We start from the raw sequence: 16,693 nt of genomic DNA on the forward strand, positions 1-16,693 counted from the left end.
TAACACACAACACGAACAACAAAATGACTGATAACAGAATGATTGTGAACTTGAGTCCGAATATAAAAAATGTCCTGAATACGGATGACTGAACTAGCGGCAATTGTGGTGTTTGATTTTCCCGGCGATTGGAGCAACCTCACCGTGATTCTTCGGCGTATGGTGGATGGTGAATCGACCGGGTCTCAGCAGATGCAGGTTGAAAGACAGTCCGAAAATGAAAAGCAAACTGGTGAAAGGCGATGTGAAGAAACAGCAAGCAAGTTGAAGTGGTTGAAACAAAACGGTCTTTTTTTCTTCTCCTCCCTCTTTCCTCTTTTTTTCTCCTCTCTCCTGATTACTTAAATAGTCTGTGACGGCTGTGATTGATTAATTAAGAACAGGTGTTTTCCAGGTTTGCGGCTGTGGTCTCCTTCCATCATCCGTCCTCCTTTACGGGGACGGCATTAACTGATACACATACAAACAGCAAATGGGACAATGAAACGAGACGCACTCAGAACTGACATTTAAACACTACTTATGTGGCCCCGCTACAAGTTGAAATACTCGGGACCAACAGTACAGAGTAATGGGGATTGTGGAAGAGAAGTGAAAAAGAGAGTGCAGGCAGGGTGGAATGGGTGGAGAAGAGTGTCAGGAGTGATGGTTATCAGCAAGAGTGAAAGGGAAGGTCTACAGGACGGTAGTGAGACCAACTATGTTTTATGGATTGGAGACAGTGGCACTGACAAGAAAGCAGGAGAAAGAGCTGGAGATGGCACAGTTGAAGATGTTAAAATTTGTATTGGGTGTGATGAAGATGGACAGGGTTAGAAATGACTATATTAGAAGGTCAGCTCAGGTTGGACAGTTTGGAGACAAAGTCAGAGAGACAAGATTGTGCTGGTTTGGACATGTGCAGAGGAGAGATGCTGAGTATATTGGGAGAAGGGTGCTAAGGATGGACCTGCCAGGCAAGAGGAAAAGAGGAAGGCCTAAGGGAAGGTTTAGGGATGTTATGAGAGAGGACATGCAGGTGATGGGTGTAAAAGAGCAAAATGCAGAGGACAGGAAGATATGGAACTAGATGATCCACTGTGGCAATCCCTAATGGAAGCAGCCAAAAGAAGAAGAAAAACTAGGAATTTAGTATAAAGTGATTAGACTTGCACATGCAATTTACAATTAGAATTACAAATTACAGTTACACTTTTACAGTACAGGAATATCAGTTATTGGCACACTATTGCACAGGGCGTCGGTATTATCTGTTAAGATGTCTGCTTGATTAGTTCAATACCATTCAAAACACAAAGAGTACAATACCACCTCAGCCATGGCGTGACTCATTATAGACTCTGCTGGCTAAGGATAGAAACGACTTCACATTGTTCTCCTTAATGCATTGCAGTTGTCTTGCTCTGTTACTAAAAGTGCTCATCTGTCTTGTACAGGGGGCGAACATCATTGTCCAGTATAATAAACTGCTTCCTGAGTGATCTCTACTCTATGACTTCCTCCAGTGAGTCCAGCTTGACTCCCAATATTAAATCAGCCCTTTCAATCAGTTTATTCAGTCTGTTGGAATCACCTGCCCTATATGCCATTTTCCCAGCACACTATCCAGTACAGACTGGTAAGAAAACATTTAAGAGTGGCCTACATACACCAAATGACCTCAGCCTCTCCAAGACATAGAGGTAACTCTGACCTTCTTGTATACAGCTTCAGCGTTGGTACTCCACTCAAGCCTATTGTTCAGATGCAATCCATGGTACGCACATGTCCACACCACTTCCAAATCTGTGCCATCAATGAAAACTGGATGCAAAGTGAGTTTGACTCTCCTTAGATCTACTATTATCTCTGTTGTCTTATTAATGTTGAGCTGCAGGTGGTTCATTCTGCTCCATTCAACAATGATCTCCACTAGTGTCCTGTATTCATACTATTGCACACCACTGATACATCCATGACTGTGGCATCTAAAAATTTCTGCAGATGCTATGATTTAGTATTAAATCTAAAGTCAGAGGAGTAGAGTAGACAGGGATACAGTATAACTGCCTGTGGAAGCCCTGTACTACTCATGACAATGCCCGATACACATTTCTTAAGCCACACAAACTGTGGTCTACAAGTTTGATAGTGTATTATCCAGTACACTGCGGTGAGCTGGCACACTGCCTAGGGTTTGGTTGCTGCCTTGTGCCCTGTGTTGGCTGGGATTGGCTCCAGCAGACCCCCGTGACCCTGTAGTTAGGATGTAGTGGGTTGGATAATGGATGGATAGATGGATTATCTCCATTTGGGAGCAAGCTCAATTCAACCCATAGATGATATCATCATCTGCGCCTATGTGGTCTTGGTAGACAAGCTACAGAGGGTCTGTTTTAACTAGGGGGTCACAAATGGGCCGATATTAGCCTTTCTATGGTTTTCCTTATGTCTGATGTCAGAGCCACTAGTTGGTTGTATTTAAGGCTTTCAGTTGTAGTACCCAGGGAAACACACAGGATGTTTTCCATAGAGCTTTGTAGAATCAGACTCAGATTAATAATACACTAAAAAACAACTCACAGTTAAGTATAATTAATATCTGATACCTTGAAACTTCTACTTAAGTAGTTTACCTCTGGGCAAATTTTGCTTTTGCCTGAGTAACTTTTCAGAAAGGTATCTCTACTTTGACTCAAGTGTGGCTGTTAAATACTGTATACAACACTGACAAGTATTCTAGGTCTTTGGCAACTCTAGCGCACGTGCCTTGCAGTGGACTGACACCCAGTCAGAGGTGTAGCGGCAGGAGGGAGCTGCCAGGGGCCCCAAACTGGAAGGACATATGTTTATATATATTAACTGCAACGACAAATCTTCAGGGCCTCCATTGAAGCTTAGCATTGACACCCTCCTATGACACAATCAGAATCCCATTGCTTTGTGAGAGTGTTTATAATAAATATTAATTTTTTGTAACGTTAAATGTAATCAGAGCTGTTTTCATAAGTTATAAAGAGGATTGGTTTGTTTAGAGGTTTCAGCCATTTCTAATTCGGTTTAAGTCTGCCTCTCCAGACCCCACTGTAGCCAGTGCACAGCCAAAATCGGCAGCAGAGGGTGACTGAGTAACAATTAGCCAGGGGTCTAAGAAGTCAAAATTGAGTCCCTCTGCTGTCCTGACCCCTCCTATCACTGTTGCCTCTGGTGAGAGAAGTTTTTCCATCTCTGCTCTGCTTTGGGTAATTAACGATTTGCTTATGGCAGCAGACTCTGGATAAATCAGCATATTAATTCTGCTTTTGACGCTGTCAGACATGACATTCTACTGTCCTGAATGGAGAACATGCTGGGTGTCTATGGCACTGCCCTCCAGTGGTGTAAGTCCTATCTGACTGACAAGCAAGCGTTTGTTAGTCTTGGCAATAGCAGGTCCAGCTCAGCGCCATTCACATGAGGAGTTTCTCAGGGCTCTGTCCTCCGCCCTGTGCTCTCCTGTATCTATATGATTCCCCTTGGCCATATCATTTGGAGCTATGGACAGGGTTAGCATTTTTATTGAGATAACACTCAACTCTATTTCATTGTTAAAAGCAAAACTTCATCAGAGCTTTCTCACCTCACAACTTGCCACAGTGAAATTAAAACCTGAATGGAGCAGAAGTCTTTAAAATTAAACTGTGCAATAAAACTGAACTCCCGCAAGTTGGCACTAAAGTGCAACTGAGGAGAATGAGGTCCTTCTCTGTGACTCTTGACGGTGATCTCATCAGACACCTTCTAAGGCAAGGAATCTTGGTGTCGTTTTTGATTCCTCCCTTTCTTATTCCGCCCACATAAACCACATTAAGAACCTTTCTTACTTCCACCTCCGTAACATATCCTGTGTTCACTCATTCTTCTCCTTTTCCAATGCTGAGAAACTTGTCCATGTTTTTATCACATCCTGCATCACCAGCATGTGTCGCTTCTAATCTTATATCACAGCTCCAGTTCATTCAAAATGTCCTTACATGGGCCAGCAACAGTGAGCACATACCATCCATCCTGCTTCACCTTCACTGGCTCCTTGTATCTTATATGATTGAATATAAAATTATATTATTAACCTAAAAAGCTTTAAATGGCCTTGCACCAGACTACATCAGTGACTTCCATCACTATGCTCCTGTTTGCCCACTAAGGTCCTCTGATTCTGGCAATCTTATTGTGCCCCACACTAACCTCCTCTCCATGGGTGACAGGGCCTTTAGATGTATAGCACCCAGATTTTGGAATGACCTCCTGAAATTAATTAGATTAGCTGACTCCATTCATTCTTTTAAAAAACAACTTAAAATGCACCTTTTCAGGAAGGCTTTTAACTTAACCTGACATTCTGTTCCTTCTTTCAGTTTACGTCCCTGTCTGGATGCTCCAGATAATTTGTGTGTGTGTGTTACATCACAGCTGGGTGGCATGGTGGTGCAGTGAGTAGCACTGCTGCCTCGCAGTTAGGAGACCCGGGTTCACTTCCTGGATCCTCCCTGTGTGGAGTTTGCATGTTTTCCCCGTGTCTGTGTGGGTTTCCTCCAGGTACTCCGTTTTTCATCCCACAGTCCAAAGACAGGCAGGTTAGGTGCATTGGCGATCCTAAATTGTCCCTAGTGTGTGGGTGTGTGTGTGTGCCCGGCGGTGGGCTGGCGCCCTGCCCGGGGTTTGTTTCTTGCCTTGTGCCCTGTGTTGGCTGGCATTGGCTCCAGCAGACCCCTGTGACCCTGTAGTTAGGATATAACGGGTTGGATAATGGATGGATGGATGGATGGATACATCACAGATTATGATATTTGTTCATGCATTTCTTTTAGAATTTAATTTAGCATTTTACTCTGGTTTGATTTTTTCTTTTTGTTCTGTTTATTGCTTCACATATCCTGTATTTATCTATTCTATGCAGAAAATATTTGCATCCAATGTTACGTATACCCTGCTGTTCTTTCTGTGACTCTGTGTACTGAGCATGGGAAAGGTGCTATATAAATACATATTATTATTATTATTATTATTATTATTATTATTATTATTATTATTATTATTATTTATTAAAGTTGATTAAATCTTACTTGAGATCCACCATATGCCAAAAGAAACTTTCAGCCATTCCTGGCTGCATTTGCTGCAGCCAAAGACTGTATAAATAGAGATTTTGAAACTAACTATAGTACCATTATGAGACTTTTTTTAAATTTCTAGAATGTGCACTTTTTTATTTTTTTATAATTTTATGATATGCAGTTTATATATTTTTATTGCAATATGCACCATACAGTTATCTGCATTTTATTTATTTTTCATTTATTTTGTAAATTTACTTTATTTAAAAATTAGTGTTTTTGTATTTTCCAGACAAAAGTTGTATTTAATGTGCTGTTTTATTTCTATAATCTGTTTTTCACAAAATTTAAATAAAGCATATCAGTCAGTCACTTTGTAATCTGTTTATTCCGAACAGGGTTGCAGGGGTCTGCTGGTGCCAATCTCAGTTAGCAAAGGGCACAAGGCAGGAAAAACCCTGGACAGGGCACCAGTCCACCACAGGGTGAATGCACACACGCACACACTCTTCAGTCATACACTATGGCCAATTTAGGGTCGCCAATCCACTTAGCATTTAGACTGTGGGAGGAAACCAGAGCATCCTGAGGAAACCCATGCAGACATTGGGAGAACATGCAAACTCTATGCAAGTGAGGACCCAGGATCTCTGAGGCTGCAGCATTACCGCTGTACCACTGTGCTGCCCAAATAAAGTATATGTGTTTATTAAATTATTTCTGTTGATCCTATTAATGTAGACTTTGTGCTAAAATAATGTTGACACACTGCGGTGGGCTGGCACCCTGCCCGAGGTTTGTTTCCTGCCTTGCGCCCTGTGTTGGCTGGGATTGGCTCCAACAGACCCCTGTGACCCTGTAGTTAGGATATAGCGGGTTTGATAATGGATGGATGGATACTGTTGACACAAGAGGGGAGGGGGATTTGTAGGTCCCCATCGAGATTGTTTTTAATTTTTTTTACCTGGGGTCCCTAGAATTGCCTCTGCATCAAATACATGGCTGGTCCCTGCCTTGTGCCAAGTGCTGCTAGTAAAAACTCTAGCACCCCGCGACTCAAATATTTGATTAGGAGGGTTGAGAAAATGAATGAAATCATATTAATTAAAAGTAAATAATGGGTATAATGGGTTCAAATAAGCACAACTGCGCCATTCTAGCTCATACATGACGAGGCAAGTTATGTTTTTTTCCCATTTACATGGGCTAAAAAGAAATTCTCTTTCAGCTAGGAATGGCCTGTCTGGCTTTGTGTGTGTGGGTGGGTGTGTGTGTATGTGTGGGTGGGTGGGTGTGTGTGGTGTGTGTGTGTGTTCGTGCTAGCGCGGTCGCTTAGATGGTTAATGAGTTGGATACAGCAGGGCACACGCACAACAAATGTCTTTGTTAAACAGAAGCCACTACCTTTCCCTGCAGCCCGGTCCCAAAGGAGGTATCTAGAGAGCACTAATTGAATCAAGTACACGTGCTCGCTGAATAGCATACATCCATTTTAGTTGGGAAAAGATGGCAGATAAGCCACGCGTCTTCTCTTTGTGCGTCTAATTGCTGTGTTCAGCACCATGGACAAGGGCAGCAGCTGGGAATGGGCTCAGCCTCCCCCAGTGCAGAGCGACACTTGCATTTTGCATGACTTCGTTCCCTGGGGCTGCTTTTCTAGTTTGTATTCACCAACTGTATTTGTGGGGCTATACCGCAAAAATGTTTTAGGAGAAATAAGCTTCCAAAAGGCTGCTTTAGGGCAGCTGCAGGTCATTCTACAGGCCCTTTCGAGAACGACGGAATTTGTGTCTGGCTTGCCCCCCTGTTGCACTAAAACTAACAGTGATGGCTTCGTTTTGGACTCGTCCGTTTAACATTAAATGTGATTCGAAGAGGCTTAAGTCAAATGTTAGGGTGTAGTCCCTGTATTCAGGGTTTAAAATACGTTTGATGTTATATTTTGAAATCAGTGGTTAAACAATACTGTTTAGAAGGCAAAGCGGGCTTGGGACTGGAGCTCAGAATTGCGCTGGGATGTTGGCTGTGAAGGCGCATAGCTTAGCAGGCGCTGCTCATTAACCTGCTGACCACCGCATTCTGTTTCAGAGCACGGAGGACGGCGACCTCCGTTCACATGCATTCCGAATTGCTCATTAAGTGGCTTCGATTGCGCTTTTGCTTTCGGTCGAGCTGAAATAATTCAATATCCCTCCTTCTGCCGAGGTAATGCAAGGCGCCTTTCTATTAAATCAGCAATTTCTGAGCAGACTTCCGCATTAAAAACAACAGTCTTACTCCCCGGCAGGCACCAGACGTTGGATTCCTCCGGTCTTGTCTAATCTGTATAATGAGACATAAATATTTAAAGATTCCCAATATTTACTTATAATTGCATCGGGCTTTTTTAAGCCTGTCTCTGCTGCTCACTGCACGGTCCTCCGCTTTTGGAATGCCCAGAGCAGTTTGTCAGCCTGGCCGAGAAAGTACGAGATCTGCAGATCTGCATATTCACAAATACAAAAGTCACCGCCGGATTGGAGTCTTGTCTCCGAGAAATAGCGGAGCTTTGTATGGCAGACACTAGCGAGTCTCTTCAGCACTGCCGAAGGATTGTTTGTCTTTGATGAGCAGATCAGAAGGACAGGTGCACCTACATCGTCTTTCTCTATTCTTTAAAATGTACACAGGAATTCGGTGGGCGCGCCATCTGGCTATATGCCAGGGAAAATAACTGTTTGTGAAAGCCGCAAAGTGTTGATCTCTCTTTTGTCTGCAACATTTACATTTTGAGTACGCCAAAGGAACTCAGAGGCTTTGTAGTCATTTCAGTGACAGCGGAATGTGAGGGTTGCTTGGGGGGTGTTTATGTTTTTGAAAACGCAAAAGTTCCTTTGTGTGGGAGTTCTGTTGGAATCGCGGCATTTTGTAGTCATTGCACTTCACAAGAATTAATTCACGTCTGTAAACTGGCAGCATGAAGAAGAACATTGTAAGTTAGAAAGGTGTTGGGTGTAGGGCGTACTTGAATGTCATAATTTGGTGTATGTGTCCATTGTGAAGTTCCAACGATCATGGGGGTCCTAGAAAATTGGGGGTTGGAGCAAACTTTTCTGTGCATCGCAAAATTACTGAATATTCATAGAGATCAATATAACTATAAGAGAGGTAAAAGGTACATTTGGTTGACATTAAACAGCAATATTAGAATGACCCCCAAATGAGATTTAATTGTTTCAATTAATATTATAATCCAATAAACAAGTCTAAGATTGTGAGGTTCAATAGAGAAGAGTATATAATATGCATGGCTGGATCTACCATCAGGGTGACTTGGGTGTGCATATTCAAGAGAAAAGAAAAGACTAATAACAGGAAAGTGCATGTTGTCATCTACAGTACAGGCCCCCACAGCAATCCACCCCATGCACTTCACTCCTCGCCAGTGGTGGACCTTCATTTTTGGGGCCCTGAAGCTTGAACTGTTATGGGGACCCATTTGCAACCACCACCAATGTGGTCTGGGTGACCACTGTTATCATCTTTAAAGGGGCAGTTCTATGACAGATATGCACAATTTTTTTTCAATTTTAACTACTAGGTTTTAATTAAAATTGCTGTAGTGAACTGCAGTATACTCTTAAGTAGTCACAGTGTCCATCGCAGACAGGCAATTGAACAAATTAAAAACATTTGCTATCTCTTGACCTGCATGCATTTTAAGAGCCTTTCCCCTGTATTCTTGTGTGTCTGAACGTCTCTTCATTGATGCTCCCTTTCTCGAGTGTGTTCTGGTAAATCCTGGTTCTCAGACTCTGTCATTAATTTCAAGGCAGCTTTCTTGCTTCCTGTCCTGTTTTATACTTTCCATCTTCAAAGGTGATTATCTTGTGTGTTGTTACTCCTCCTCGTGTCTCACACTCACACGTCCTTTTTTGTCATGTCACCAAAGCCAGATTGACCAATTAGATTGATCTGAGGGACTGGACACGCAGATCATAGATATTTTTTTATTATTATATAGTAAATATTATTATTTGTTAAACACCCCTTCTCATACAATAAACATCCAAATGTTTTATGCAAAGTTGACAATCAATTCTGGGGCTCCTCTGGGATTAGAGTCCTTGAAGCTTAAACCTTATTAGTTTAAACTCACTGATCAAGTAGATCCACCCTTGATCCTTCGTGATTATAAACCTGTGCAATCAGACACAAATAAAAAGCATTTATAAAGGAAAATGGTGAGTCCTGGCTGGTTGATATGTGGTGAACATGATCAGAGAAGGTGTCCCATAGGTCTCTCTTATGGGATGTATATTATTATTATTATTATTATTATTATTATTATTATTATCCATTAATCCATTATCCAACCCGCTATATCCTAACTACAGGGTCACAGGGGTCTGCTGGAGCCAATTCCAGCCATCACAGGGCACAAGGCAGGAAACAAACCTGGGCAGGCTGCCAGCCCACCTCAGATTATTATTATTATTATTATTATTATTATTTATGTAGCATTTTTCTCACTACTCAAAGTGCTTCAGTGAGTGAGGAGCGACCTCAACCGCCACTAATGTGTAGCCTCCACCTGGCTGTGAAGTCAGACATTTTTATATAATAATAATATCTAAACTGATGACTTAAATTCTTTTACATGAGAAGGTTTAAAATAGGGCATCATGTCTTTCAGACACTTTCCTTATTAAAGATGAGGATGGACGGTGGCGAGAAGCCCCCCTCAGTCTCCCTGAACTGGACTTTAGGCAGTGTTTTCTGACTTGAGTGTTTATCTGAGAACCGGATGGCTGATCACAAATAATTTTCCTTACCTAAAGCAGTTCTCCCTATAAGTGAACCATTTTTGGTCCCAAACATGAAAATTCTGTAGAGAACCTTTTTTTTTTAATTATTTGTTTAGATCCATATGCAGTACATTCCACATAACAGCTGTTATCATAACAGACTGGTGAGTTTTTGAATTTAAAAGGACCTTTGCTGCATACAGTAACAAGCTAAGTTCAGATTTTCTTGAGCTGTCTGGATTCTGTAGCCTACACTTTAAAGACTTCTGTTTTGTCTACAAATTACGAAGCCCAAAGAACCAACATCATATTCAAAGGACCCTTCTCAGAATGAACCACACAATCCAGTAAAATGCCATTTTAGAACAGTTATTTTTAAGTGTGCCCAGAGCAGCTAGGCTAGGATGCAGGACCACCAGCTTATTACAATGACTGGGTTAAAAATGACTAAATGAAAGTAAAAAAATGTATATTATTTTTGAAAATGCTAAGCTTTTTGTATTCTTCTAAAAGACAGTCTCATTTAGTGTACTGACACTTACTCTGAAAACAGCTGATGACACAAAACTGCCCTCCATTTTAGTCAAGTCTGACACAAGAGGTGCCCAGGGGCTGTAAAAACATATGCAGTGTGCAGAACTAACAGACAGACGTTTGTCCCTGAGAGGTCCTATTTAAAAACAGATTTGAGAGGGAAATGAAGCACAATCCATTCATATTCTAAACACACAGTTCAAGGACACGGCCTACACTCTTAAACATATTCATGGCTCTTTACTGGGTTGTGTGGTTCCTTATAGGTCCATTGTGTAACAAAGAGCCATATTATTCTGGAAAGTGTTCTCTGCATATGACTTTGCTTCTTTGGGCTTTGAAAAGGTTAATGTGGGCAAAGCTGAGAACTTTAGGCAGAATATGCAACAAGAATCCTTCTAAACTCAGGAAGCCATCGGCTTGTCACACATCTGTTACCATCTATTCATGTTTTTTTTTCATTGAATATATTATGGATCTAAATAAATGAAGATTCTTTCTGTTACCTTTATGTGAGAGGACTTGGGAGACAAAAAAAAAATGTCCAGAAGATCACCTGTAATGCTCCATGTTCATTCTCTACGATCCTGCATAATTGGCCTTTAAAGCGTGTCGGATTCATAAATCAATCCGTGTTAAAAATCAGCAATCTGTTCAGTGAACGTCTGTCTGTGCTTTATAACAGAACGCGCAAGTGGCAATCCCCGAACTGCATGTTTTCAGTCATTTTTGTAGTAATTATCTGTTTTTCATTTAAATATATTAATGCTGTTGATTTCAGACCCTCTTTAAAGTTGGACATCATTCAATCTCAGTTTATTCTTACGAGCTGGTATTTTGTTCAGGGAGTGTAACACCCGATTTCCTCTGTGCATGCTGCGCACACATTTTGAAGCAGTTATGGAATATCAGTGCAGTTACCGTAATACCAAAGTGCAATGGAAACACCCAGAACGGTGTCAACCGAACGCTTGTCACTTCTGTACCTTCTTCGAATACACTGTCGGGGATGGCCCCTGCGTACACTCTTAAACATAACGGCTCTGTAACGGAACTTCACTGGCTTGTGTGGTTCTGCTTGACCAATGACCACTTCATTCCGACAAGGGTGATTTGCATATGAAATTGGTTTTGGGAGTTTTAAAAAGAATTCCGAATGTGGATACAACAAAAACTCTAACAGATCAAGAAAACCTGAACTCAGCTCTTGCAAGAGTCCTTTCATAATCATGAGCCCACTAATGGTATCGTCTATTTATGGCAGAGTCTGTACCGGATCTAAATAAACTAAAGGTTCTTTATAGGGACTTTCAAGTGGATGGTTCTTTTTAGAAACCAAAACGGTTCTCCAATGGCATCGCTCTGAAGAACCACTGTGGCACCTTTCTTTTTAACAGTACAGTATACCTTACTTGTCGTAGACGTGAACAAGAATAGCAAAGTATACCCGCTTCTGAAAAGTTTCAAAGTTTTCCCGGCGGAGATTTAATGAGTGCTAATAACAAAGTTCGTGTGCCTTAGCGACCTGCAATTCGACCTGCAATTTGGTAAAGGCTGGAGTTTTGTGGATCCGTTCCTTTTTGCGAACATTTTTTTCCTCTAAAATTAAACTCAACAATAGCGGTCTTCACGAGTATACTGCGTTTTTAATGTTCGGCTTAAATTGGCTTAAAGTTTCTTTCAGTATTTACAAACTATAATAACAAATGAACTTGTGTGACGCTTACATGAAATGCGCCTGAACGCCGATGACGAGCGCGTAAAGCCTCTGGGCATTTTACTGATTTTTTACAATATGCATCTATCTATCTATCTATCTATCTATCTATCTATCTATCTATCTATCTATCTATCTATCTATCTATCTATCTATCTATCTATCTATCTATCTATCTATCGAATGTATTATTTGTCCTGTGAGCCCGTATCCTTACTTTGTACACTATGCCTCTGCTGCTGTATGTATCTGAATGTGCCCTTGGGATTAATAAAGTTTATCCAATCTAATCTAATAAAATCAATGCGATACCCGCTGACTCTTTTGTTTGGGACTGATACAACATAAAGAGGATATTTAAAGCAAGCGCTTATTTTCAATGGCTGGCAAAGTAGAAATATTTGAATATGTTTATATGAAAACGTTTACAGTATCGTCGCAAGTACTGTATAAATAGATAAAATACGGAAGTTTTCTATTGTTAGTAATATTATTTGCAGAACACGTTTTATGACAAGATATTTTCTGAGGAGGTCTGTTTTCCACTATACTAAGGGTCATCTGTTTTTTCTGTTATGTTATTTTTCAAACATGACAAATTATGTTAAATATTATTATGCATTACAATGAAAGAAAAGTCTAAATAATAAGAAATACAAATAAGTAGTAACTGACACCCTGTGAGACCTTATGAAAATCTATAGCTATATCATAATTAAATATGCATGCAGATACAGTGACCTTCAGGTCCCTAAACAGCCAAAGTGGTAAATAATGAGAAGCAATTATTTTATTCCTCTCTATCATCCAAATGAGCTGCACAGATTGAATACTCTACTCTTATTATCAAAATGTCTTCTGTTCTTGTTGTTGGTCATTCAGTGCCGTCGTGTTCCTCTCAGGAAGTGAAAAGAAAGAGATTAGGTTTCACTCCTGCTTGGACATCTTTGCTTTCTATGAATCCCAGTGGTGTGAAGTTAGAATGTGTTCAATGAAACACTAGAGGGATTAAGAATTATAAAGAACCGCAATATCAAGGGGGAGCCTGGAAGGCCAGCAGTTTTGAATTATACATACTTATTGAATAGCTTTATGTGCTCTGGTTATAGAAGTCTCTCTGCCATAAATAAAAGATCATTTGCAGCTGAAAAATTGACTTTAAAAAATGCTAGGATAATGCTTACCTTTTTGATGTTTTTCAGATATTTTAATAACATATTTGACATGTAAAAATGTGGGAAATCTCTTTATTAAGGAATTGAGACAGGTGGAAAGAAAGAAAGAAAGAAAGAAAAAAGAAAGAAGGGATGTTTAGCTTTGTTGCCTTGATAATCATAAACAAATCTCCCATATCTAAAGCAGCACATTTGTGTAGTTTTCCGTTGTACCATAGCATCACAAACAGCCATGTCATTCTCTGAAGCCTTCTTTACATATGAAATTGATTCTTTGAAAAGGACAAAACCAAAATTGTTAATGTATATTAGGCTACATGGAAGGATACGACTAACAGATTAAGGAAGCCTGAGCTTAACCTGTATGCAGAGTCCTTCTAAAATCAGGAATCCAACGGCATTTACAAATCTATGATCTGTTCATGGTTGTCTATGGAGCCTGTTACTGATCTAAATTAATAAAATGATTTTCTGGAACCTTCATGTGGATGGATCTTTAGGAAACCAAGAAGGGTTCCCTTATGGAACTGCTCTCAACAATCACTCTGACACCTTTATGTTTTAGAGCTTATGGAGGAACTGATTTGATATACAGCCATACGTACAGCTATCCTTATTCCATCTTTGTATATTTTAATAAGTGTTCATGTTATTTGATTATTAGCTGGTTATGGTGGACCATGTAACATTATTATTTAATAAAAAAATAAATAAAAGTAATGTATATTGAAATATTCATTTTAATAAAACAAAACATAAGCTGTTAGTTGAGTCTCAGAATCACATATGAAAAACACTCAAGCCACTTCTGAAAGTAGGAATGAACTGAGTTTGGATTATTTCAAGAACTATAATACTTCAGACTGATAAAATGTACTTTCAGTAATTTCAGGAGAGTATGCTCTCATTTTCTGTGAGCAGAAAAAGCTGAAAGACGAATAAAACAAAATCTCTGTCCCCATATCTTGGCATTTTGGGGACTGACATACGGACATAAAACTGATGGGATTAAGAAATATGGGTTATTTATTTACCACTGTTACATAATATATCTTTGATATTTATACTCCTATAGTTTTGTTTATATGCTTTTCTTTTTACATTCACTATAACTCTTAAAAATAAAGGTGCCAGAGAGGTCCCTCAGAGCAGTGCCTTAAGAGAAACGCATTTGCTCCCAAATGACCCATTCGTGTGTAGGTTCCATAAAGAACCTTTATTTAGATGTGTAGCAGGCTCCATACAATAAATAACCAATGAAAAAATGGTAACAGATCTGGGAAATGCCAATGGGGCATGAATTTAAAAGGGCTCTTGCTGCTTACAATAACACAGATTCATGTCAGGTTTTCTTAATCTGTTTTCTGGTGTCCTTTTACTGTATACATTACAGACTTCATTTTATTTCTAGGAAGTTTTTCAAAGCAAAAAGAATCAACTTCATATGTAAAAAACTCTTCCCAGAATGAAATGGCGTTTAGGCAAGCAATGGTTCTGCAGGAAACTCAGTAAAGATCCATAAATTGCCATTGTTTTAAAGAATATACTACTTTTTGCCTTTGCAACATCAGTTGTTTAGCGTCTAGTGATGCAATTTACCAGAAGAACCGGATTCTGTTCTCAATTTAGGGCTGATGGGGGATCTTTCTTTCTTTCTTTCTTTCTTTCTTTCTTATAGTACCGTATTGGTCATTCGTCTTTTTGTGTTTCCTCAGCGGCCAGATTCTCTCCTCGCCTCTTCAAACCCGAGCCTGTTGCCGACTCTGGACTCCAAGCCTCTGAGCGACCGCGGCGATTCCCCGGAGCCCATCTTGCCACAGTCCCGACTGGACAGCGATGACAGCCCACCGATCCCGCTCCTTGGTGATTCTCCTCCATTAACGCGGGCGTCCCGGCTTCAGTCCTTGGTGAGTCCGAATTTCATTTTAACCTAAACGTCTTTTGCACTTACTTCGCGGTGGTTAAGGTCTCCAAATGTGTAGCTGACCATGCAGGGAGCCTGCTGCTGAGAAATATCGCCCTCCTCTATCCGCGCCTGCGTGGGTCGATGTGAACTTTAAGCAAAGAGAATGTTAAACCTGACCCCTGCAGGATAAAGACGGGTCAGTAAGGTGGCATCCCGTTTAAACCCCGAAGTAGAAGAGAATCAAAACGATTAGAACGACGTGGGCAGTGATCTGCAGCAAGTGGGTCAATGGCACCAAACAAGCTGAAGTAATGGCTCAGTGCGCCTCATTACCAGCACGACCGACTGCTCTGCCTCGGTCGCTGTCGTCGTTTCACGGTAGACATTTTATTGCACAGTTTTTCACAAAACACGTGCATTAAGGCATTTTAATTGCCTAGTCTTGTTCTGCTGACAGCACACTGAGAAACTTTGTCGCAGTGCTCCTGACTGACGGCTTATCAGAAAAGCTTTTAAAGCAGAGGGCCTTCGACGGCTGTGGCGCGCGACTTCATTCACTGTTAATGCGTTTCTAATCTCGAGCTCCTTCCACGGACAGATACTGGCAAATCGCTTTACAATCTGCATGAGAATGGACTGAGAGAGAAGAACGTGCACGTGTTTCTGGAAACTCCGGCGAGCTGGAAACAAATTGTGCCTACTTCCAGCTTGATGATGAGCCATGTCACAAGGTCATCGAAAGCTGTTTTTGTGAACATGACAATGGCTTCAGTATTCATCGGTGGCCTTCCTCGTCACCGGATCAGATTTCAATAGAGCACCTTTGGGATGTGGTAGGATAGGAGATTCTCAACAGGAATGTGCTGCTGACAGATCGCCAGAAATGATGTGATGATGCAGTCATGTCAACATGGACCAGAATCTCAAAGGAGTGTTTCCAACATCTTGTAGAATCCATACTATGAAGAACTGAGGCTGTTCTGAGGGCAAAAGGAGGTCCTGCCCAGTATCAGTGTAGTCAACCTTAGACCTTTTCCAGTGTCTGTTTGCAGCAAGAATCCTTTTAAAATCCAGATTTTAGTGGTATTTCACAAATCTCTTACCACATCTATTCATGGTTTTTTATAGAACATGTTTCAAATCTAACTAAATAACAGTTCTTTCTGGAACCTTCATGTGGACAATTCTTTTGGGAACTAAAATAGTTCCCTATGGCATCACTCTGACCAACTCTGTATTACCTTTATTTGTAAGAGTGGGTGTATTTCTTATCTGAGGATATTTTGATTGAATTTTCATGCTGCTTCATAGTTCTGTGCATCATTTTGGGCAATATGGTGGCTCATTAGTTTGGTTTGTAGCCTTAAGGACATGGGTTCACTTTAAAGTCTGATAAATCTTAGTGAAGAGTTTATACATATTCAAAACTGCCCAAAAAAATCACATCAGAAAAATGAAAGGATGGACACCCAACTGGTCAGTGAAGAGTACTAAATTCCATA

The 16,693-nt window shown here is 40.6% G+C and overlaps 1 protein-coding gene across 2 annotated transcripts in view; it reads left to right on the forward strand.

Moving 5' to 3' along the window:
* The window catches only part of ccdc33 (coiled-coil domain containing 33), a 335,403-nt gene that overhangs the window by 220,637 nt on the left and 98,073 nt on the right, over positions 1 to 16,693 (forward strand). For both annotated transcript variants that reach the window (XM_039773700.1, XM_039773702.1), the window contains exon 16: positions 15,001 to 15,192. In XM_039773700.1, coding sequence (XP_039629634.1) covers positions 15,001 to 15,192 — 192 coding nt within the window. The remainder of the gene's footprint in view (positions 1 to 15,000; positions 15,193 to 16,693) is intronic.

The sequence above is a fragment of the Polypterus senegalus genome, chromosome 12 (assembly GCF_016835505.1).
Source record: "Polypterus senegalus isolate Bchr_013 chromosome 12, ASM1683550v1, whole genome shotgun sequence".
NCBI classification, from domain to species: Eukaryota; Metazoa; Chordata; class Cladistia; order Polypteriformes; family Polypteridae; genus Polypterus; species Polypterus senegalus.